General features: G+C 36.4%; 1 protein-coding gene across 1 annotated transcript; it reads right to left on the bottom strand.

The window, feature by feature from the left end:
- Positions 1 to 2,033: 2,033 nt before the first annotated feature.
- LOC113395367 (ITG-like peptide) lies at positions 2,034 to 24,237 on the bottom strand. The gene is made up of 6 exons (XM_026632969.2): positions 24,170 to 24,237; positions 20,350 to 20,497; positions 17,645 to 17,777; positions 8,165 to 8,272; positions 4,171 to 4,307; positions 2,034 to 2,950 (listed from the first exon to the last, which is right to left on the bottom strand). The coding sequence occupies exons 2-6, from the start codon at positions 20,488 to 20,490 to the stop codon at positions 2,831 to 2,833; spliced, it is 639 nt and encodes a 212-aa protein (XP_026488754.1). The 5' UTR covers positions 20,491 to 20,497; positions 24,170 to 24,237; the 3' UTR covers positions 2,034 to 2,830.
- Positions 24,238 to 26,013: the final 1,776 nt, after the last annotated feature.

Below are 26,013 nucleotides of genomic sequence, written 5' to 3'. Positions count from 1 at the left end.
TACGCAGACTAAAAATCACGACTTTTAATTTCAATATAACAAATTAATAATGCGCTTCTATGATTCAAAATCAAAAATATTTAAGTATAAGGCTACACATATTTTAATTATTACCATAATTTATTTTTCACAGCCGAAAATATTCCATTGCTAACTCAATTATTATTTATGTAATACTATATGTAATTTCGTGATTTTGTAAACATATATTATATACGTATTACATACATTACCACGACCTCCGTGGTCGAATAGTGTGTACACCGGTTTTCATGGGTACGCCACTCCGAGGGTTCGATTTCCGGCCGAGTCGATGAAGAAAAAGATCATTAGTTTTCTATGTTGTCTTGGGTCTGGGTGTTTGTGGTACCGTCGTTACTTCTGATCTTCCATAACACGAGTGCTTTAGCTACTTACATTGGGATCAGATTAATGTATGTGATGTTGTCCAATATTTATATATGTTTGTTATGCAAAACTTCTGTCCTGCTCTTTCTGGAGTTGCCTGGTTATAACAACACTGCATTTTATTTTGTTATACAATAACGTATTGCATAAATGTCAATGCGTATTAATTGTTTATAAATACGTCTTATATAAACATTTTATGTACACCACGGGTTTTCCCCACACTGTCTGTTAACTTGAACTGAGTATACTGAGATACTAACACGCACACACTAAAACTTAGGTTAGGTTAGGTTAGTTAATACGCGTTAATTATTTAACGCGCACTAAAACATACAATTATACATTTTAATTAATGGTAGTGTTTTGTGTGGACCCTTCCGGGTCGGTGTCTACATATGGTTTGGTGGTATTCCAGTTTCAAACCCTAACAACAAATATCTTTATGATATTAGGTTTTTTAGGAGATAGTAATCTCACGTGCATTTCGACTGGTAGTTCCTGAGATTAACGCGATGAAACAGACAAAGTCTTCAGCTTTTATGTATACTAGTCGTCGACTGCGGCTTCGCTCGCGTTTTGGGGTTTGATCGTCAGTTGTTAGGTGTGGAAAAATACCCTTGCTTGAGGTTCAAACTTGCTTTATACGAAAATTCATGAAATTCGGTTCAGTGGCTTAGACAGACAGACAGAGTTACTTTCGCGTTTAAAATATGAATTTAGATGAAACTCTTTACGTCACGTGTCAATTGATATCGTCTTTTGAAAATGTGTATTCAGAATGCCACAGTACTCAGTGCACTGTTGTTATTCGATAACACTTTGTACAGCGACAGCAAATCGCTTTGGAGTGTGTGCTAATATTTAATTTAATTTATTATTACTGTAATTATCGAAACGGCTCAGTGGTTAGGACTCGTGAATCACACCAGATTGTTCAAACGTTCAAGCCATTATTGCGATTATAACTCATCTCGGGCTCGTGAAGGCTAATAGGCAGTAATGTTTGTATCGTCTGTAGGGTGATAGTGCTTAATAAATATTCACTAGTTTTCTATCGCAACATTGCCCGTATGTCCTCTCACACGAGGGGAGGGTCAGGTATAAGACACCTCATGTTAATTTCTGTATGATCCGTTCAGTATTCGCTCTAGTTATGAAATAGGGGTGGAAATAAAAACGTCAACAGCTGATATGACTGTATAATATAACACATATATTATATGAAATACACGAGTATCATAACATCAGATAGCGTAACGACACAGATATACAAAAGTTTTTTTTTTAAATGTTTTCAACTTTAGTCGATCTATTTTCACGAAGCGTTAGGCCGTTTCCAGCGATCGAGAAACTATTATAAAACGATCGAAATGATAACGCGATGATAACATCGACTGTATAATTTTTGGCAGAAAAATATTTCCTACTATTCTCCGCTAAACTTTATCAGAAAATACTTATGTCAGACTTAATGCTAAATTTTTATCAATATACGCTTTGATTGTGACAATCTTAAACTTTGACTTTTAATAGGAATATATTTAAATAATGGTATGTCTCCTAGGCACCTATCGTAGTGGAATTGCTTAATTTATATATCCTTTAGAATAAAACAAGCGAAATCTTAATTATTCTAATTATAATTTTAACATCAATATTTTTAAACCTATAAATGCCTCAGCCAGTATGATATGTTTTAGTTTCGATAGTGAAGACTTTATTAACCTAATTAATATTAAGGATTAAACATTTTAAAATTCACTATTAATAACACGAATAACATCCATAGTGTAACATTTACTTCATTTAGTAATAATATATTTATACTCTACGCACACTGGTATCATTTGATGAAAACTAAAATTTATCCAGCTACGTAAATTTTTGTTGTTTTTTTTTTTTGTTTTTAATTAATATTCTATGCTTGAAAATTAATAAATCGGTGACCGTTTTTCGAAGCGTTCGTTTCGGTTATTTTTAAATCTTCGGTGGAAATAGTGCCATCAATATAACGAAATCATTGCCATCGCAAATAAAAATTCCGTCAATTCCTCGTGTTAGGAAATTATGTTTAACAAATATAAAATTGCAATAATTTTTAATGGCAATATTTCCAAAAATGTTGCTATTGAGAAAAATCTATAAATGATTTTTAATTTTTCTGGATGTCAACTCGTTTGATAAGTTGTTTTTATTAGCTCTTCTTATCAACTTAGAGAATTTTCTCAATTTAATTGAAATCATTTATAAATGAAAAGGATTATTTAAATTTATAAATGATTCAAATCCTAAAAATACTCCGAGTAAAATGAAAAAATAATTAAATATAGTTAAAAAAAAACAAGTTTGAAACCGCTTTATAAATTATTGGAACATAGAAGAAGCCATTTTACTCGAAGTCAATAAATTGAAGATTAATTTAATGCATTCTGTACAAGCCGAGTCTCTTCTCGCCAGCGGTGTGCTGAACGATTTCGCGGATCTGGTCGGTGGCTACGGGTCCAATGCACACCAGGGGCTCCTTGAAGTATCCACAGCTCTGAAAAGATTACACACAATAATGTTTCTACTTTTGGTAATGAATGATTTTAATATGAGTGTTTTCTTGGCATTTGTAGGTGGACGGGATAATGACCAGTAATGATTAGTGATCACCGCCGCCCATAGACATTGACGGCGTAAGAAATATTAACCATTCCTTACGTCGACAATGCGCCACCAACCTTGAGAACTAAGGTATTATGTCCCTTGTGCCTGCAGTTACACTGTCTCAATCACCCAACAATACCAAGTACTGCTATTTGGCAGTAAAATATCGGATGAGTGGGTGGTGCTCAGATCCAGCCTTGGTCCAACATTGGTGATATATGTCAGTACATAAAAACTGGTGCCGTCTTTTCAGATTCTCATAGTTTGGTAGCATGAGAATCCGAAACGATAGGATGGATATTAGGGATGAGAAAGACTACATGTTCGGCTATACTCGTGGAGAAATCTACGCAGTAGACATTTTAGTAATCGAATGTGTGCGGAAGCACAGGTATACTCGCATAGTCTGGTCAAAACCGCTTCACGTGTATCACGAAAAACAAGAACATCACCTCTGCCAAATTAAATTTCAGGACATTGCAAGGAGAATACGATCGATGAAGAAGAGCGAATAATAAGTTTCTTGCCGGTTCTCATCGATAATGCTTCACCACAAACCGGCTTCGTATTCAATTGCATAATATTTAATGGTGCTACATAATTTCTTTCCGAGAGTATCATTAAAAAGACCTAATGACAGGTATCTTCATCAAAGTCACTTCTTATACAGTTGTTGGGGTGGCCAACAGGATCTCTTGAGCCGGTCACAACACTGTGAATCATCACCATTCGAGCCAGACTGAAGTGGATAATATGTAATACTAATTCTAGGAAAATTGGTAAGTTCAAAATGCCTATTCAATAGCACACTGTGAAACTCTATTCATACTGATAGGAAGACTCAACAGTTAGTAGCATAGCTAATACGATACGATAGAGGAAATATGAACATTTTTGATGACCAGCCATCAATTGAGTCCAAGATGCTATTATTAAGCCTTTAATCACACGAGGATCTCCACATTAAAACATATAAACGATTAAAAGTATACTATATTTCACGTACCACTTATTTTTTGATTAATGGATACACTGATGGTAAGTAGCAATTTTAAACCTTAAACTATCATAATTATGTTATTCCTTAAGCTTTAAAGTTGCTTAACTCACCTTCCTAGGCTTCTGGCGGTGACGACGTTGCATGATGCAGCAAAGACCACGGGTGATGTCACATTCGCTGGACGAGGAGCAGTCTTCGTTGTACTGCTTGTGTCCGGCTGAAGGCGGACGGCAGACGTGCATCTCACCTACACAAATACGCTTTAACATTTACAGCCTGTAAATTTTTCACTGCTGGACTAAGGCCTCCTCTCACTTTGAGGAGAAGGTTTGGATACACATGTGGCAGAATTTCGTCGAAATTAAACACATGCAGATTTCCTCGTCATGTTTTCCTTCACCAGCGAGCACGAGATAAATTATAAACACAAATTAAGCACATGAAAATTCAGTGGCGCTTACCTGGGTTTGAACCCGACGCGTCCTAACCGCTGGGCCATCTCGGCTTTTTTTAAAAACAAATACTTCACTTAAATTCACATCTATACATTTGTGAATATTAGTCCGAAAACAATGTTTTCCTGATCGAATATTGGACACAATAATAATCTCAGAGACTAATACGAATATGATGATAATGAGATCGTCCTGGCTGATTACTGTTGTCGGTTAATGTTCTTTCAGGTTACATTTCGTGCGTGTAAATGGCATGACGTCATTGATAATAACGCTACGCACACTGAGGCCGCTCTGTATAGGGCTCCTGACTTGTCGGGTCGGGCGGCGGAGTCGCCGTCGTTGACGTGCTAATGTGTTACCAGTTAATAATTTCGATATAGTTTAGTGTTTAGTTTATGATCGAGTTCTAATATATTCCGCACCATACGACGTGCCTAACTAAATATTTCATAATTTGCCAGTATACGAGGAAGTAACAATTATGAATGCCTAAATAAGTTTAAAATATTCATGTATATTTTATAGCAGTAGGTATGATATACTGCCACTTGAATCATATGGAAAATTTTCTTCAGAATTGCCGCTGTCGCTTTCATTGACCATCATTTTCTTTCAAGGTAATACGAATATGATAGTCGCCCTCAGTTCAATCGAAAAATAAAGAATTTTATTTGTGATTAATACTAATTTTATGGTTTATCTTATTGGTTTTTATTAATTATTATTCATTATATAATTGTTAAAAAATTTCTTATTTTTAATTATTATGCTTATGTTTGATTTATATTTTCAATAATTTGTCTAATATGATATGCATGGTGAGACTACCTGTAGGCAGTAGAACTTTTGCCTTGATCATTTTGAAATGTAATTTATTTTTTATTTTGGATGTGATATTGTATCTACTGTTGGTTGTCCTGATGAAAATAAAATAAAATACAAATCAAATGAAATCGAAATATTCTTTATTCAAGTAGGCTTATAAAAGCACTTTTGAATCGTCACGTTACGGTGTTGGATTAAATGCAAAGCTACCACTTGTTCGGAAAGTATATTCCACCGAGAAGAACCAGCAATACACTCAGTGGATACCCTTTTCCACAATTTTAATAGCAGAGTATGTCAGTAAAGAATAATTATTTTTTAATTGGGACATACTAAGTCCATGCTTTTCTTTATCTTTAATATAATCTTATATTGAGTAATATGCCTTATATATCATCAATGTTTGTTTACATATACGGTCAAGTCACTAAAAGATAGATCTAACTAAAGTGTGAGTTATGGACGCTCGACAATGTTGACAGCGAAATGACAATTCAAAATGGCGTTGTTAGTTCTCCTTTTGTCCGTCCTGACAGATAAGCAAGTGGCGCTGCTCTCTATACACGGATCCGTATAATTTTTTCTTCTAAACTCTTATGTTTTTTTATTTATTTCACTGGTATTTATTGGTTTTCTTTAATCATAAATGTTTTCAGTTCCCGAGCTACAGGGTGCGTCGAAACGGTCACGTATATTAACATTCCATGCGGAGTACGAAACGTGAGGTACGGTGATTAAACCGACAATGGACAATGTCGATAAGTATTTATATAACGTAACGAGAGCCGAGATAGACCAGTGGTTGCAACGCGTGACCAACCAACTTAACCAATGATTATGGGTTCAAACCAGGCGAGCATCACTGAATTTTTATGTGTTTAATTTGTGTTTATAATTCATCTCACGCTCGGTGATATTCACCAACCAGCATCAAATCAGTGTGGTCGAACAGCTCCAAATCTTCTATTCAAAAAGGAGAGTAGGCCTGAGTCCAACAGCGGGATCACTTTATTTACTATATAACAACAAACGCTAAATGTAAAGTTCAAACAAATATTAATTACAAAATATATTACTTTAACCACATGAAATACAGTAGGTATTTCCAACTAGAAAAATTGCGAAAGAGCTGAGGGCAATGACCTTTGTATGTCGTACGATACGATGTATGTACGTTTGTTATCAAAGGACAATTCTTTGGGGACTGTTTTTATGATCACGCAAAACAGTCGTTGCCGTATCTTTGTCATACTAGCAAATATATTTGTTTAAATGTTGGGTACAAGTTTTTGACCCATCCTTGGGATCTCTTTCTTTCATTCAGGTCTTCAATGTTGGTTTCCGGATGACACATGGGTCTTAGCTTTAGTTGCCTTTCGATCGTGTGAAAGAACTACTAAGTTTGTGAGAGTTTTGTTTAACTATATAATAAATCTTTTGCTCGACTGTGAATTGTAACCATGAACACGCGCCGCATGGAAGCTGGACTTTAGAGGCGCGGAGGAATCTAAATTAAACTCTCTTCTTAAGAGGACAGGAGGTGTACACAAAGTCAAAGTCAAAAATCTTTATTCAATATAGAAGTGTTTACACTTGCTTATTGATTGTCAAAAATCTACCACCGGTTCGGAATTTAGCACCTCGGACCTGAGAGGAACCGGCGACAGAAATTCAGCGGGATATTTTTTTTTTCATTTTGCATGTACAATAATAATTTTATTTTAGCTATTTGAAACAGCCTGGAGGCGATAATTTCATTCCCAAGGTGTGCAGTCAACTAAAAAGTAATTAGTGTTGTAATATCCTTTAGCACACAAACAATCTTTAACAATTCTTTTGAATTTTATAATTGAATAATTTTGAACGTTTTCTGGGATCCTGTTGTAAAAACGTATACATTGCCCCAAAAAAGAGTTACTAACCCTGTGTAATCGGGTACTTGGAGTAACAAGTTTATTCTTGTTCCTAGTGTTAATAGAATGTACGTCATAATTTCTGGGAAAATCATTTATGTTTTTGCGTACATATATTACATAAATTGAGAAGCGACAGTCATTAATTTAATTTCTTTAAATTTACCTCTTAACGAATCTTTTGGGCCCAGGTTATAAATTGCACGAATAGCCCTCTTCTGCAGTACAAAAATGGTATTAATGTCAGCTGCATTACCCCAGAGTAGGATGCCACATATGAGGCTAATACAGTACAAAAGTTATCGCCATGTTGAGCCTTACTCACTCGTTCAGTTTCAAAGTCACCTATGATATTACTAATTTTGTAATAATGTTTAGCTCATAAGTCTTTATTATTGACTGTACATACAAAGTTATTACGAAAGACAGTTGATAGTTGTACACAACTATAACAGGTTCGAATCTGTGCAAAAACTACATTTCCTGTGTTGAATACGTTTTTATAGTACTTGTTATAATAATAATAATAATTTTTAATTGAACAATATTATAAGCATTATTTATTTACCAAGTCGCTTATATCTGCACTGGTTACTAAACAAATTTTATAAAATATTCTTATCAATTTAAGAGAAACATACTACTACGGACAAATTAAATAAAATTCATAAAAATTAAAGTAAACAAAACAAGCAAGCCAGTCGCGACACGAGATTACTGAGTTAATCTAAACTCGTCGCATGAAGTTATACAACTTTATTTAACTAATCGCAATGGAACAGCGTGACAGCACCAAGTCTTAATCTTCTCTAAGAAATGGCATTTGTCGTGCTGCAGGACAGTTACGGTCTGGTACTGTTTCGACTGAAATTGTCTTCGTCAAACATACAAACTCGTGGATAGCATACCTGGGACGACTTCTTCGCAGACCAGTCCAGCGTCGCATTGGTTCTCACGGTTGCACATCTCGCCAAGCTTCCGACCAGCAAACGCTGGCAGACAACGCCCTCCGTCCTCTGTAACGAATTCCTATATGAGTACCACGATAAAAATGTTATGGAATTTTTATTTTATATAAAATGGTAGACTCTTCTTCTCTTTGAAGACAAGGCTTGAAGCTTACTTTACGTTTATAGTTACCTACAAACAGTCGCTCCCACAGTTCAGACAAATGTGATGTCATTTCATAATTATATCAAATGTCAAATTAAATGAATTTTATTCAAGTAAACTTCACAATGAAGCGTTTTAGTATCGCCAATATTTAAACACTACCATCGTTTCGGAAAGCAGCCTTCAGCGAGAAGGAACAAGAAGAAATAAGATTAATATATTTCATATAAAAGGCGGCCGAACATATTTTTATTCTCCATTTACAAAACCTTTATTTTAAAAATAATTCTAATTCTATTTTCCCCTCCTAGTATAAGTTAAACTTGTTTTGACTGGGAAACGAGTCTGAGTCAAACCTACGATAGTCATAGTCCTCGTATACCTTCATGGCATGGAATGGAATAGAATAGTAGATATGACACTTTGTCTACGTATCCAGAGTCCCGGTGAAGTCGAGGGGAAGGGCTTGTATATATTTTCAGCGATATTAATTCCAGTGTGATGTCTCATCGAGCAATGTTTTTACGAGTCATCAACATAGCGGCTAGCGCACCTTTGCTTAAGTAATGAACTGTCAGGCTTCACCTTGTCAGCGGTCAACGAACTGAATATAATATTGTGTATGAAAACATGATTGTAACATTAGATGATTACACAGCCGAGCGGCGCAGTGGTTGGGAAATATATGAACGATGGTTGTGAGTACGAATTCGAATCACTGAATCTTTATGTGCATTCATTTTTTGCGTCGCATTGATAGGGTTTCTGCTTGTAAGTGGTCAACACCATCCAAAGATATTGCCCTACATCGCCAATGTGCCACCAACCTTGGGAACTAAGATAATAAATCCTTTGTGTCTGTAGTTATACTGGCTCACTCACCCTTCTAACTGGAACACAACACAAGTACAGCCGTTTGGCGGGGATGAACTACTCGGTACATGAAAATGCCGCGAGATCGCGAATCACTTGCTTCGGGTCACGTGTATAATTGTAACAATTGAAATTAATAAATATACATACCTACAATAATATTACTTTTATCGTATCTAATTTAATTACTTAAAGAAATACATTTTTAATTACATAGTAACACAAGATTTGAGATAAAAATTTCGGCGAAAGGCAAAATAATTTGCTGGTAATTAAAGAAATATATTATCTTTTTTTATCGTTACAACACGCAATGTATTCTAAGACCTAACAATTAAAAAATTACCCGCCGTCAATCCACGCCCACTCCTTATTACAGAAGTAGCGAGAAGGTCTCCAAATACATTATATTATTTCTGACGATCAAACTTCAGAACCGTGTCACGTGTACACTTGAGCACTACGAGATTCAGGAGTCTACGCCAGAAATTCATATTCATATGAAAGCAAGTATTTGCGGCACTCAAGCGCTCAAGTGCGAGTTCAGCCGCCGTAGTAATATTTCCGGGATGTTTTCTGAATGTGTGTATGTATTTCTAAAATAAAAAGCCTGAAGATAAAACACGTGGATTAAAACTTAATCGAGATTGCTTAATTTTTATTTATCACTGCGCGTCCCGATTTCGCTCGGCTTTAGTACGGATTCTGAAATACGTGATTTTGCTTCAATTGGTCGTAGTGTCGTGGTGTGATGGGCTGTCTAACGCGGACCCGTGGTTTCTAAGAAGCGCGTTCAACCAAACAAGAAATACTACCTCTTCAGTTTTATAATATTAGTATAGATTGAATTGAGCCGAGATGGCCCAGTGGTTAGAACGCGTGCATCTTAACCGATGATTTCGGGTTCAAACCCAGGCAGGCACCACTGAATTTTCATGTGCTTAATTTGTGTTTATAATTCATCTCGTGCTCGGCGGTGAAGGAAAACATCGTGAGGAAACCTGCATGTGTCTAATTTCAACGAAATTCTGCCACATGTGTATTCCACCAACCCGCATTGGAGCAGCGTGCTGGAATATGCTCCATACCTTCTCCTCAAAGGGAGAGGAGGCCTTAGCTCAGCAGTGGGAAATATACAGGCTGTTTATGTATGTTATAGTATAGATTAATCGGTAAGGAATCGCATTAAATATCATTTTTGCGTCATTGTATTTAAGTCTATATTGACGGTATATTCTATTTATTGGAGAATAATTTGCAACATTGGTGTGGGACTCAGGTATGCATTAAATATTACTGGGTTTTCTTGGGAGGGACATGGATTGAAATTATTATACAATGGAGAAGTTCTTGGCACTGAAAAGTACCATTTGTCAATTTAAAGATTTATCATGTCAGATGTCGGAAAATTTAAGTTGATTTGGACGAAGTAAGACATTGTTAGATACTTGCATGTGCTGGATGGAATTCTGCCACATAATCGTGTATAGTTACAATCAGTGTTTAGACTACTGCTGGATTAAAACTTCTTCTCATCTTGAAGACATTAGGATCTTGTTCCATCGCGCTGCTTCAATGAACACTAGACAGGAAGGTGTCCATGAAGTTTCCCTACGTTTGAAAGTTGAATTAAAAGTAAGTGTAGAGATGATTCAATAATATGCGCTTAAGTTTGCGAGTACTAGTCATTTAGTTTCACAAAAAAAATCCAACAAATACGCCTGCGTCTCGGAACGCCCGACAGAAGTTATAACTTAAACTAACCGAAGTTGAACTATTTAATATCGAAATTAAACTTGAGAAAAGCTTTGGTTATTACTTAAATTTTATGTTGATTAATATGATACTGTAAGGAAAGGTCATTTATTAATATGAATTATAAAATATATTTTATTCTTAGTGTACATATGAATTGTAACTGCTAATGTATAAGAGAAAGGGAAGCCAGACAAACTGACGCCGTAACGCGTTAAGTAACAAAGCGGTTTACCCTCCCATAAGAAGTTATCACTTCAAAATACATTATATTACCACGGGTCTAAGTTCTTCAACGGAATATTTTTGAATGTGAGATTTACAGATTGTCTTAAAAACAAGACTATATTTTTTCGATTTTGGGACTTCAGGCGTTTGATCTTTCCTAAAAATCCTTAATTTTCTCAGAAATTAATTAATTAAATAGACATATCACGTCCCGACTCGACCTCAGAGTATAATATCCAAAGCTAATTAGTGCTGAATTCAACGAAATCTGTTGCTGTCCTGAGGCGTCTCGTTTGAGGCGCTTTATTTTTTCATGAACTTCGGTACGAGTTCATTAATTGGTCTCTTTGATGTTTAAAATACAATTTATATAACGTAATGAGAAAAGTAGTTATGAATTCGAGTCGAAGTAATAACTTCCAATTTTGTGATGACTTTTAACTTTTTCGCCGAGTTTGTGAACTCGTTTGCGGTCGTTCGTGATATTATTTTCTTAAATTGGTTGGTTCTTGACAAAGTCCAATATAACTTTTCGTTTCATACAACTGTATATACATATATAGCTGAAACATAGTTTACGTTTTGGTAACATTTTTTCCTCTGTTTGTGTGGTTCTGTTTGTTTATTTGGTAGCCTGTGAATGTCTCGCTGCTAAGGCCTCCCCTCCCTTTGAGGAGTAGGTTTTGAAGCTTATTCCACAACGCTGCTCTGATGTGGGCCGAATTTCATTGAAACTAGACACATGCAGGACGAGCAAGAGATGAATTATAATCAAAAGTACACATTAACACTTGAAAATTCAAGGTTCTTGCCTGGGTTCGAACCCGAAATCATTGGTTAAGATTCAAGTGTTTTAACTACTGGCCTTACTGGGCTACTCGAAAAGAACTTGTTAGTCTTATTTTATATCGTCAATGGAAAGGAAGGTACACTTAAGCGCCAAAATGTTACTTATGGGAAATGAACTTTACTAACTTAACTTTAAACCTCATTTCTCAAAAGTACCATTCTGGCGCGTACCTCTTCTTTTCCTTCTGACGATATGATAATGAACTTGAGTTGAAGTGGTCGCTGCTGGACCTGCGATGGGTTAGTGGCAAGACAAGATTCTATGTCAAAGATTGTCGGTTATTTGAAAAGTAGATCTCGCTACAGTAATATATATAAGTAGCGTATACAAAGGTAGGCTACCTTTGTATACGCAGAATGCTTGTGGAAGACTGTAGAGAAGAAGGAAGAAGACGAGTTTTTCTTCTCGCCTACAACGCAGCAGCTCGGGTTGTTAGGATTGAGACACGTCCAAATTAGATCCTATCAGCTCGGAGCTGCTATTTATAATTAAAAATATATGAGAAATTGTCAATTATTTTTGTTCCGATCACACTGTAGGAACCCAAAACTTCAGTCTGCAGACTCATAGAACAATCCGGTTCATTGGTTAAAGATTTGCATTCATTTCAAATTATCTTTATAATAAAAATGCTGAGAGAAATAAAAAGACAGAAACTCGCAGTCCAACTTAACCGATCCGAATGAAATTACTTTGAAAACTCAACTCAGCACGAGAACTACTTTAATTATAACTTGGTTCTTTGTATATTTTTTACCTTCAACTGTTAAAAGGAAAATAAAAACTAATCTAAGTTATACTTTACGTTGACTGTCGTACGATTTTCATTTCAACTTGTATCAGTTTCAATTACTTTAAAGGTTACTTTACTTTAAATTTAGTATAAATAATGTACTGTGGGGTGATGATTGTAATAAAGAAAACTTTTGTAAAAATAAAAACAAATTGCTATACCAGAGTATTATCGCCGGCACTTGGTGTGCGAAAAGTTTCGGCTTAACCGGGTGTGTGGAACTTACCTAAAATTCAACTCTGCACGGAATTATTATTTATAATTAAAATGGTCCAAGTGAAAAGGGTTTTGTTTATTTCTGATGTGGAATTCAGAATGTTTAGCCCTTTCTAAGATTCAGAATTTATTGTAGCCCGTTCATATATTATTTGGATCGCCAATAAGCATACAATCTCTTGATTGGCAATTTATTTAATGACGTTCACACGTTCTAAAATAGTAATTTTAAACTATGTTTGCGATATCTGTCAAATCTAGTAGTCGCACATAATTACATAATGAAATGCAAATCTGTTCATAGTACGAGATTATCTGTTTGTCTGATGACAGACAGATTATCTGAGACGAGATGACATTTTTTAAATTATAAAATCGGAACCCTACAATGAAAAAATAGCGTTTTGATATATTCAGTACATCGTGGAAAAATAAATTTCAGAACTCTAGCGATATACGTGAGTCGGCATTTGTGAAAGCTTTCAAGTCGCTGAAAGTTGAAAGCTCTCTCTGAGTCACGAGAGCTTTCCAGTAAATGGGGTAATGAAGCTTTTAACGTTTCAATTTGAGAAATAACTTCAAGAATAATTTCAGTAGGCCCGGTACGTTAATACAAAATTTGAATTATTTTCTTTTGAAATTTTACGAAAATCCAATTAAAAGAAAAGTCATAATCTTTATTCTCCTCATGGTTTCATTAGTCTAGTACATTAGCAGCCTGTAAATTTCCCACTGCTGGGCTAAAGGCCTCCTCTCCCTTTGAGGACAAGCCATGGAGCATATTTTACCACGCTGCTGCAATGCGGGTTGGCGGAATACACATGTGGCAGAATTTCGATGAAATTAGACACATGCAGGTTTCCTCACGATGTTTTCCTTCACCGCCGAGCACGAGATGAATTATAAACACAAATTAAGCACATGAAAATTCAGTGGTGCCTGCCTGGGTTTGAACCCGAAATCATCGGTTAAGATGCACGCGTTCTAACCACTGGGCCATCTCGCCTCGTTAGTCTAGGAACCAGCTCATAAAGTTGGCAGTTCTCGGTATCTTGGATTAAAGCGTTCAAAATGTCTCTGTTGCCAAATTTAAAAAATGTAATTGTAAAAAAACGCTTGTGTGCGAAAAGTAAAATTAGTGATAACACGGTTGATAGCATACCTCGGGAATGAACCGATCGCCTCCTAGTTTTTTTACTCTTTTGATATTTAATATATGCAAAAAATATTATTTTTTTTTTTTTGTGTGCAATAAAGTGTTTATAAATAAATAAAATAAATAATCACAAATTATCAAAAAAGTCACTGATTCTCTTTCGCCGGTTCTCCTGTCAGGGTATTCTCTCTTCCGGACCGAACCGGTGGTAGTGTTTCATTTGACTATCAATAAGTAAGTGTTATGCTTCTATATTGATCAAAGGAATTTGATTTTATTAGTCGGTAATATTAAATTACTTTTGCTACTAAGAAATTAGATATTGTCCACTCTTCCATGAGCAGTTGTTTTAACAGTTAAGTTTATTTTCTTGAAAAAATCCTTGAATATGTAGTATATACTTAGTATTAGTAATAATTATGCAAATTAAACTGTAACTCCATTCGTAACTCTGAGTTGACAGGGCAGCGTGGGCTTTGTCGGTAAAAATCATATATTTGCGATAAATAAAAACTAAACCGCACGCAAATGGTAAATGTCAGGGTTTAAATTAACATATAATTATTCTAACTTTGCTTGCTAATATATATTTATAAGAGTTATAAAGTGTTTCATAGAAAGTATTTATTAACAAAGGATTACTATAGTGTTACGAAATGAAAAAAGGTGGTTGGTAACGTGGCGAAGGGGTCACCTGATGGTGGGACATCTTCAACGCCCATAACTGGACACTCTTACATCACCAATGCGCCATTAATCTCGTGAACTAAGATGTTATCACTCACCCTTCAAACCAGAACAAGGCATTTACTTTTAAGTATTGTTACTTTTTTTAAAGAGTAGTTTCAATGCCCCATTATAAGGAGTTACTAATATTTCTATTGACGCCTCCAATTAATATTGAAGCTGGTATTAGGAGTGGGAAGGACAATAGCTCAGGAGATCAGGATCGATCGACTCTTTACATTAAACTTGGCCCTAAAACTACTTGACGACAAAATTCTCGCGGCAGAATATATGTCTATATGAATTCTCCGACTAGCGCTCTGGCTTTATATATAAGTACAGTATTTAATACGATTTCATGTATATGCTTTAAAGTTATTTAAAATATCAAGATTTTAGAATTATAATAACTCGAACCACGAAGGATGTAATTATGTTGTGACGCAGTTAATTAATACTTATAAACCGCATTACTAATAAAAGTCCCTCAGTGATTGGTTTAGTTACTTTGTGTGGGTACCACTGTTATATTATACCGCCAAACAGAAATATGTAGTATTGTTGTGTACTAGTTTTTTGGATTAGTCAGTCGGTGTAATTACAGGCACAAGGGACAGGATCTCTTCGTTTCCGAGGTTGGTGGCGGAATGATGACACGAGGAATGATTAACATTTCTCACGGTCCTAATGTCTATGTGAAGTGTTCACCTCACTATCAGGTGGCCCATTCGATAGCCTGCCTTCCTTTTACATTACATTAACAGCCTGTAAATTTCTCACTGCAGGGGTAAGGCCTCCTCTCCTTTTGAGGAGAAGATTTGGAGCATATTGCACCACGCTGCTCCAATGCGGGTTGGTGGATACACATGTGGCAGAATTTCTTTGGAATTAGACACATGCAGATTTCCTCACGATGTTTTCTTTCACCGCCGAGCACGAGGTGAATTATAAACACAAATTAAGCACAAGAAAATTCAGTGGTGCTGACCTGTATTCCTGTATGTATACCTGTGTAGACATCCGATAAGAACTGATCTGAAGAAACTCCACCCCTAGGGGATAAAACGGGAGTTGGAAGTTTGTGTTTTATAAATTTCGCGCGGGTAAAGCCGCAGGTTCAGCTAGTATTGTTATAATAACAACAATAACGTGTTTAAGATTTTAAATTAACATGGTTATTTTTATTACTAACATTATCTAAAACGAATGTACATTCGTAGATAATGTCGAAATATCGAGCTCCACCAAATAAAAATAAAAAACATGGTAAATATCCCGTTTTAGATAATGTTAGTAATAACGTGTTTATTTTATTAAGGAAACTCTGTTTTTATTTATTGGTTTTCTTTCATTCTTCAATTACATAATGGTCACCATTTTTATCTGCCGCATTCTTCCACCAACCTTTGCTGGAGTTGCGTGACGGAATAAAACAAAGACTTATTAAGAGGAGAGGAAACCGTTGCCCAAACTAATGTTTGAATAGTTAAATAAGAAATAAAAACAATTTACTATCTCATTGATTATAATCTAAAGTTACGTATTATTTAAAGCATTTACTAAAATTTTGTTAATTGTATCCATAGTTAGTTTCAATAAATCCCCACGACTGACGTTAAGCGCCTGATGTTTATAAATAGCAAACTCGTCGATATGTTGAATGACGTCAATAAAAACGCCATACTGATATCAAAGTGCGCTATTGTCTAATGTTACAAAACGTATTTAAGATTAGTAAGCTGATCGTTCAGTGATATAACACTAGACACGACTCTCCCCGTGCAATTGATAGGCATTTAATGTCGAACGATATCAATATAAATAAAATAGAGTTGTAATATTAGCCAAGCTTTTCGCCGCAACGCGCCGTGTCTCGTAATATTTCTAAAAGTTGTGTAATTTATATCGTGTAGAGATTATTTATGAGAAAAATCGTAAACATTTATTTTCGTTAGGCTATAAGACTAAGTACCGAGGCCCCAGGCTAAAACCCGACTCGGAATAATATTAATATAATATTTTAACAAAACAAAGACCGCTTTGAAGTTGTAAATTAAATTATAAATAATATTCGAGTCCATAAAAATTCCATCTCGTATTTTTTTACCCTTAGGCATTTTTTCTTTAAATTTACACGTGAGTTGTGACCGAGTAATAATTATACCCTCCAAAATAAAAAGCATTTCCGTAATCGGTTTATAAATAACGAAGCTTTGAGGTAACAAATATGAGAACCTCCTGGAGTCTGTTTGAAATATTTTTTACGTCGAAAATTTCCTATTTGCAGTCACATGTCTGGAAATTACCAGTCATTACTCCCTCGAGCCCCAAACAGCTCCTAAGCCGTTGGTGCTGTTCCTCGACGGTTTCTGGCCGTGTCAGATTTGAAAGCGCACTGTAGTTTCAGCACACACTTTTGCATCATCATCCTCCTGTCCTCATCCAAATTTTATTTGTGGTCGGCGCAGCGTGTCTTCTTCTTCCACACTTCTCTGTTTGACGTCATCTCACAGGTAACATTCTTTCCAGCCATATCGTCTTTCACACAATCCAACCAACGTTTCTTCGGTCGACACTACTTTTGTGTACTATAATATTATTTTAACTGAGGTAGGAAATAACGTCGAAATCTGTGAGGAGAACTAGTGAACCTATCACAAGTATCGAATATTTCTTACCTGTCTCCAAGCACATGAGTCCACGGCAGCAGTCCCCGTTGGTGATGCACGGCGCGCTGTAGCAGTGCGTGTCCTCGGCGTCTTCAATGCGATTACCTTCCAAGGCCTCCGCGTAAATCTCTTCAGGCTCAACCTAGGGACGAATGCAGTTTATTAATATCGCAAACAATGACCATATGTACTGTATTGTACTATTATATCTCTTAAACTATATCCTCAATTACGTTTATTTTACATTGCCTTTTATTGTGAATATGGACTAGTTGTTGATCGCAGCTTCATTCGCTTTTTTCAAGCTTGGTCGTCGGATATTTGCCATAAAAAGTAGGCTATGTCCTTGGAGAACAACAATTACAGCAACCTGTAAATTTACTACTACTGCGCTAAAGGCCTCCTCTCCCTTTGAGGCGAAGGATTGGAGCAAAATCCACCACGCTGCTCCAATGGGGGTTGGTGGAATACACATGTGGCAGAATTTCGTTCAAATTAGGCACATGCAGGTCGCCTCACTATGTTTTCCTTCACCGCCGAGCACGAGATGAATTATAAGCACAAATTAAGACAATGAAATTCAGTGGTGCCTGAATTTGAACCCGAAATCATCGGTTAAGATGCACTCGTTCTAACCACTGTGCCATCTCGGCTTACATAAGATAGTATTTCAAATATCTTTTAATAAATGTATAGAAATTTATTAAAAGATATATCTATATCTGGCTATCTAGCATCATAGGATGGCTTGAAGATGTTGAAGTTGGCCCTTCCGCTCCGCGAATCTCGCCGACTCACGAGCGATACATATTTCAGATGTCAAGCCGATGTTTATTAATTTGTAAAATTGGTGAATTGAAGGGATTCAATAGTGAATCTTAATAATTCAATCTAAATTCATTTCATTTGGCGGATATTTTTACTGAAATAATAATGCATGCGCATCGTTATACTTGCATTGAAATCACGAAACCAAAAATTGACTTTTTTCGACAAGTCTTTTTTTTTAAATTGGTAGACGAACGGGTAAATAGGCCTCGTGATGAAAAAGTTACGTATATTAAACTAGAATGTTTACTGATAATAATGTCCAAACAGTATTCCCTATATCTTCCAATTGACCAACCTTTCAACGATCGAGTGAGCATCCCGACGCAAAGGTCACGCATGGTCCATTAGGTCGATGTGAAACGACCTTTGATAAACGCGAGATGGAGCGGCTATTTCAGCTGACCTTGCTATTTTAGATTTGTGGCCACATTTTTATTCTGAATATGGTTTTGATTATGGTTCTGTAATTTAATCCTCGTTGGTTCAGGGGCTGAAAAGTCTGTAGATTAGACTGAAATGTAGGTCGTGGAAAAAAACGTTTATTTTATTTGTCAATATTTTGACGGAGCAAAGTACTGGTATAGCTAATGGTCGAGCTGGTGGTGTATGGTCACCATCATCACCACCTCACTCTAATTAGGATCGATGAAGTCGATTTAATTACAGGCACGAGTGACAAAACAATTGAGACATCCGTAGTTACTATTGAAGTCGCAAGTAGTTTAATTTTCTAGTTTCAGTGTATGTGGTAAAAAGTGAGCACTTTCGACCTGGTTGCCCACTTGCCTACCTTAAATAAGTTTAGAAAATAACTCGATAGAACTAACTATATAAAACTCCAAATTGAATGATGCTTTCAAATACTTAAAAAAGAATCCAACTAGAGTAATATCATTTGAAATAAAATTATGCTAAAGAAATTTCGAGAGTGCAGTACAGCGTCTCAAGTCTGAATCCCTGAACATTTCTATTTATAATTGTAGGCATTAGGTGTTCAAGTTGAAGTGACGCAGCTCTTCATCCGTCGGCAAAATTGCCAAGTTATTTTATTCAATTGACTAAATCCCTTTACGTAAACTCTCCAAGTCTACAACTCCGAGAAACGTCCTAGATAATTACTAAATAACTACTAATTGAGAGAGCTATGTGACCAGCGGTTAGAGGACGTGACTCTTAACGTCAGCTGAGGATTGCGGATAGCAACCTTACACATTGTAATGCGTTTAATATGTGTTTCTGTTTATAACGCACCTGCGTGTGTTGAACGGAAATTTGGCAGACGCGTATTTATCATTTCGCATTGGATTAGCTGTGGACTTAGCTCCTAAGGTTATCCGTGAGCCGCTATCAGGTAACTATTAAACTATTATTTAACTATGGTAATTTATCATTGCTGTATCCTGTCTCACGAAAGAGTGCATCGATTTCTTCAGATAAATGCTCGAGATGATAGTTCACGCTGTTGATAATTGCCATTAGTTGATGAGTGAAGATGATGAGAATAGCTTACTTACTACTTACCTTTTTAATATCCCTAAAAGGCCACAGATCCAAAGATCCGGAGTTCAAACTCCAAATCAGACCGATAAAACAATTATTTGTTTCTTTGTCAAAAAGTTTCAGTAGTTTCGAAGGGGGAAGTGTACACTCCTGAGGATCAGGAAGCACGTAATCCGTCGCTCCTATACCTCAGCCTAATATTTGCTGTCCCATCGGTTACGAAAGTGAGGAAATACTAAAAATCCACCCGTGCGCACACCCGTGATAACATGATCTAGTCTCCCTTGAGAATAACCGTCGTGGCTGTCATGAGGTCATCATATTTCCTGTGCAATAGGCTTCCTTGTATCTGGTCCAAATGGCTTAAATTATAAATAACGTACCTGTCCATAAGGGTAATGACGGTATGGTGACCGCCCGTAGCCGAGGTTGGCCAGCATGTCGGAGCTGAACCGGTTGAACAGTCCGCCCCAGGCGTGAGCGGAGCTCAGACAGGCGATCAGGAGAAACGCGATAGCAGCCATTTTGAATCTAAAACCAAATAATTCTTCATTAGACGACATCACAGACGGGTCGTTTCATAATCTATTGCTACTAATAAGATATAGTTAACCCGCGGTTATCCTAAAATGAGCCTAGATGGCCCAGTGGTTAGAACGCGTGCATCTTAACCGATGATTTCGGGTTCAAACCCAGGCAGGCACCACTGCATTTTCATGTGCTTAATTTGTGTTTATAATTCATCTCGTGCTCGGCGGTGAAGGAAAACATCGTGAGGAAACCTGCATGTGTTTAATTTCAACAAAATTCTGCCACATGTGTATTCCGCCAACCCGCATTGGAGCAGAGTGGTGAAATATGCTCCAACCCTTCCCCTCAAAGGGAGAGGAGGCCTTTAGCCCAGCAGTGGGAAATTTACAGGCTGCTAATACTAATGCTATCCTAAAACCGTTTCGCAGGGCGGATAATCGAATTCGTCGGATAATAGAGCGCTGCGCGCGACCCTTTGTAGTCCGGTGCTCCTTTTCTGAGCAGTTCCTTGTAATCTGATAAATTATTTAGCTATCATACCGTGAACAAGTAACGACAAACACGGATGACGAAGATTTGCTAAAAGAAATGTGCGAGATTTTTTTTCATGATATAGGTTGGCGGTCGAGCACATGGGCCACCTGATGGTATGTGGTCACCACCGCCCATAGACAATGGCGCTGTAAGAAATATTTCTTGCATCGTCAATGCGCCACCAACCGTGGGAAATAAGATGTTATGTCCCTGTGCCTGTAGTTACACTGGCTCACCCACCCTTCAAACCGGAACATAAAAATACTGGGTTCTGTTTGGTTGTAGAATATCCGATGAGTGGGTGGTACCCACAAGTGCTTGCACAAAGCCCTACCACCAAGTGAATATAATAACTTCACAAATACAATTAAAATGAAACAACTGTTGCATAAAACGAATTTGTAAATTGAATTAATTGCAAACTTTCAGAAAAATACCCTGTAATAATATCTGAAACTTAACTTAACTTCGCATTGAAACTAATTTCTTTTACGACTTCCCGCTGAGTGTCGCCTGAATATTTCACGTAATTAAGTCACAATTATTATACGTTATCTACATGCGGATTGCGTCAGTAAATTGTTCAAATGTTTCAAAGTAATTGAATACTAGTTCCTGCTCGCAGCTTCGTCGTAATGGGGGAGGTATCAGACAACCCAATCAACCGTGTCTCTGACATAGGTACAGGCACAATTTCATGATGATTTGCTTAGTCGTTAGGACGTGAACGTAACAGACAAGCAAACTTATTTTCGTATTATAATCATCAGGGTTTAATTTGTCCTCTTTGATGTTAAAATGAAAACAAACATATTTGAGTGTCAATATAATAGTTTTAACCGTCAATAGCGCAATCGGTTTACGGGCCGCCTAGCGGTGTAAAAAGACGCAGAATCGATCCTGACCCCTTGACCCCACTCCTATCACAAGTGATAAGCTTAAAAAGGGGGGGGGGGGTAAATATTAATATTAGTAGTTCCTTAATTAATTTGGAAAATTGAAGTTATTATAAGCAACTAATAACTTTAAAAAAAAACATCATACATTATTGAGTTTTCAGTATTAGTCATAATTGTGCAAATATAATCAATGATATTCTTTACAATATTGGCAAATGGGTGACCTAGTGGTAAGTGGTCACCCCTGCTCATAGACATTAGGGACGTGAGACATTTTAACCATCCCTTACATTGCAAATGCGTCTCTAACTTATCGAAGTAGTATGTTGTCTCCCTCGTGTCCTGTAGTCACACGCACTGACCCATTCATACTTCAGACCGAACACAGCAATACTAAGTACGGCTGCTTGGCGGTAGAGTATACGATGAGTGGGTGGTACCTACCCAGATGGGTTTACCAAAAGCCCTATAACCAAGTGCAATTTGTTGCAAATTATTTTCGTTATTTGTACAAGCAAAATTCCTAATCAAATATACGTTTCTCTTAATAGCATGTTCGTACAACGTGCGCGCGCTACGCGGAATCGAATCCAGGACGTAATTAATTTATTTGCTCTCTAGTGTCGACAACATATTGCCAGATTATTCGTAAATTATTAATTGAGTCGAATCATAATCCTTTATTCAATAAGCATTACACGAACTTATTGATTGATTGAAATTACCAACATAAATATTAAAGTGGTGTTGCGTTCAATTTTCAACTTTATGTATATAGCCGTTGCGTTTAAATTTGAGCTCGAAATATTTATTAGTCAAAAGTCAAAAGTCTTAGAATTCCTATATGGTTTGACGTTTAGATATGTAACGCGTGTTACATAATCGGGCAAAAAGAAAGTTTTCCGTTTAAGGTCGATCATTTTCTATACGTTTCGAAACTCCAGTGTCGATTCGTTTTTAACGAATATAATTTTATTTGTGTATTTAAGCTGAAAATCAATAACAAAAAAGGTTTCTTTGGAAAATCAACAAAAGCTACAAAAGCATGACGTATATTCGTCTCAAATGGAATAACAACGACGTAAGACTTCCTAAAGCTATTTGAAAGCCATTTCTCAAAAGTTTATCAAGTAACTATTTGAAATGTAACCTCCTCTTAATAAACATAATTCTACCATCATAAGAATAAATTCGTAAATATAATATAAATCAAAATCAAAATATACTTTATTCAAGTAGGCTTCTACAAGCACTTTTGAATCGTCATTTAACAAACTATTTAAAGTAAAGCTACCACCGGTTTGGAATGTAGATTCTACCGAGATGAACCGGCAAGAAATTCAGTAGTTAATACAGTCATGTTAGTTAAATACAATTATATATGTATGTTATGTCTAAAACCTTTCCATAAATACTTACACACGTAGACGACCCTATTGAAACATATAATCGATCTTCTATTTTGAGTGACGTCATACTATATTTTATGATCGATGTTTTACATACAATAATTCAATAACACAGTGACCGTATAAACATAGAAACAAAGGCAGCAAATATAGCAACTTCGTTTTCTAAAATCGACTTATAGACAACATTTTTAATCATGGGTATACTATGTTGTCGTCTGTGTGTAAAATGATTATAATGAAAAATGTGTGTGAGTTGGAACAGTGATATCTATTATCCACAATGGAGTGCATCGTGGTGGGGTGAGCTTCCAACCTTCTCCTCAAAAGAGAGGAGACTTTAGTCCTTCAGTGTAGTATTAACGAACTGATACTTTTTAACAGTAAGTTTTGTAAAATCCATATCAAAGTTACGACATAAGAAATCAAATCAAAATATACTCTATTTAAGTAGGCTTTTAAAGCACCTTTTAAATCTTCATTTTACAGAATTGTTAAATGTAAAGCTACCGGCTCGAAATGTAAATTCTTCTGAAAACAACCAGCAAGAAACTCAGTCGTAATTGTTATAAACTTACAAAGTAATTTATTTGAGTAAGACTTGGGCGGTAAATATGTAAATTAAAATCAGTTCCGTATTCAAATCAAAGAAATTGTGTTTTTATATTGTGAAACAATGCTTTAAAAAACACTGTGACGTCATCGCAATATCTAAATAAAACGAAAAATCTGACGCGAAAAATATTTTACACGCGACGTAACAAAACATACTTCCCTCCGATAGGGAGAGTGTTTGATTTTATCTTTTGAAATGTAATTTGCCTTCTCACCTGTTCGACGTCTGCTCGCCTCGGCCTCCAGCTTTTAACTGGGGATCTATACCAGGGTGCTCAGTGCGCATGGGTAGTAAGGGTCCAGTTATAATGGCAAAGTTCAAAATGCGACTTCGCTGTTGATGTGGGTGGATGACGCTCGACGACAATCGTGGTTATATTTAGTATATATCGGTATCGTATATACGTCACAGGTGAGGTATAAGGAAAATCGAAAGTATCCATTAAGCTACTATCAGCTAGGAATGTAAACATACTTGGACGCAAGATAAGTGACGAAAGAAGCAGAATTGTTACTCTGATACAGGATATGTTAGAGTGCACGAGTACGGATTCACTCTATTTTTCTCATTGAGTTTTGTTGTTATAAGTCCTTTAGAGCCTTATGAAGGTAGATTGAAAATGGGACGGTCTCGCTCTAAACGGGATTTATGGGCGCGTTGTGTAAGAAGACATATCAGACACATCCTTCGTAAGCTGTTAATTTTCTTCCCACGTCCTTCGCTTCAACATTTATTGATTAATTATAAAGGTCGTAAGATATCGCTAACTTTTCAATATTTTCGTCTTTATTTTATTTCCCTTCAAAGGTCAAAATATATACTAAGCATAATAGCAAACTGAATTCGCAATGGTCGAGTTACATCTGCAAAATCAATAACCAACGGGGCAGATGAGTTTTTAAGTACAGATTTTCTGGTAAACGCGAGACAGGGCATACCCAGGCTAAGTGGAGTGATGATGTACGAAAAGTGGTGCGTAGTGGTTGGAAAATAAATCGGAGGGAGCGGCGTGTTTTGGGTACAGCCAAAAGAGGACAGGTACGAACGGCTGATGATAATTACGTTGGGCATTAACTCAGATCGGAATGACGATGATGATGGCCACGGGACACCAACCAGCTACGAAGGACAGTACAGGTCCACTTTCTATTTCCTCACTCAGTTAATTCGATGGGATGGCAAATCCGATACGAGCGGAAAGAGTTCAGGTGCAGGACCAAAGGCATGGAAGTGTGCACATTTCAAACTTCGACACTTCTGGCTGTTACTGAGAAATAAATAAAAAAACTTTTTATGCCAGCCTGGGGTTTGAACTCAGGATTTGCAGCCTCATATCTAGCCACTAGACCAACGAGGCAGTTTTTTAGACAGGTATATTATATATGTGAAGGAAGGTGTTTCATGTGTTAAATTAAATTTATTGATTTTATTTTGTAATCGCTTTCAATAATAGTGCTTTGTGGACACGCCTTAAGCTTCCCCGTAAAATAAACACCTCTAAAAGAATTTCCGTGAATTGAATTTAATTCCCGTATAAATAAAATATAATTAGTTAATGTTGAAATAAACGAGTCTAGTTGTAATATAAAGTACGCGTTAAATTGTTGTTTTATTATTGAAATATATTATTATTAATGTTGTTTATTAATTGATTAATAAAAAAAATTATAAATAAATAAAACACGCAAATGTTTCACAAAACAGATTTGGCAATTTATTCCCACCACGCTTCTCCACTGCAGAAGCGTGGCATATTGTCGGCCACCACATGCAGGCTTTCTCACGAGATTACCCTTTACCGTCGAGCACGAGATGAATCATAAACAACAATTAGCATATTCAAAGCCAGTATTGATAGTTTACATTCGAACTTGCTATCTTTGGTGTATCTACATGCTATTGACTAAGAATATATATATATTTTTATGGCATTCTTTGGCGGATGAGAATATGGGCCACCTGATGGTAAGTGGTCACCACCGCCCATAGACAAAGGCGCTGTAAGAAATATTAACCATTCCTTACATCACCTATGCGCCACCAACTTTGGGAACTAAG

This window comes from Vanessa tameamea, chromosome 28 (genome assembly GCF_037043105.1).
Source record: "Vanessa tameamea isolate UH-Manoa-2023 chromosome 28, ilVanTame1 primary haplotype, whole genome shotgun sequence".
In the NCBI taxonomy this organism is placed as follows: Eukaryota; Metazoa; Arthropoda; class Insecta; order Lepidoptera; family Nymphalidae; genus Vanessa; species Vanessa tameamea.
Note: the sequence above shows the minus strand (reverse complement) of the source record. Positions and strands in the feature narration are given on the sequence as shown.

Coding starts and splice junctions, on each gene's coding strand:
- LOC113395367 (XM_026632969.2), bottom strand. CDS start 20,490: ATGGCTGCTATCGCGTTTCTCCTGATCGCCTGTCTGAGCTCCGCTCAC. Junction 4,308..8,164: donor CTGCGAAGAAGTCGTCCCAG/GTATGCTATCCA, acceptor GTATTTGTGTAG/GTGAGATGCACGTCTGCCGT. Junction 2,951..4,170: donor ACCGCCAGAAGCCTAGGAAG/GTGAGTTAAGCA, acceptor TAATCTTTTCAG/AGCTGTGGATACTTCAAGGA.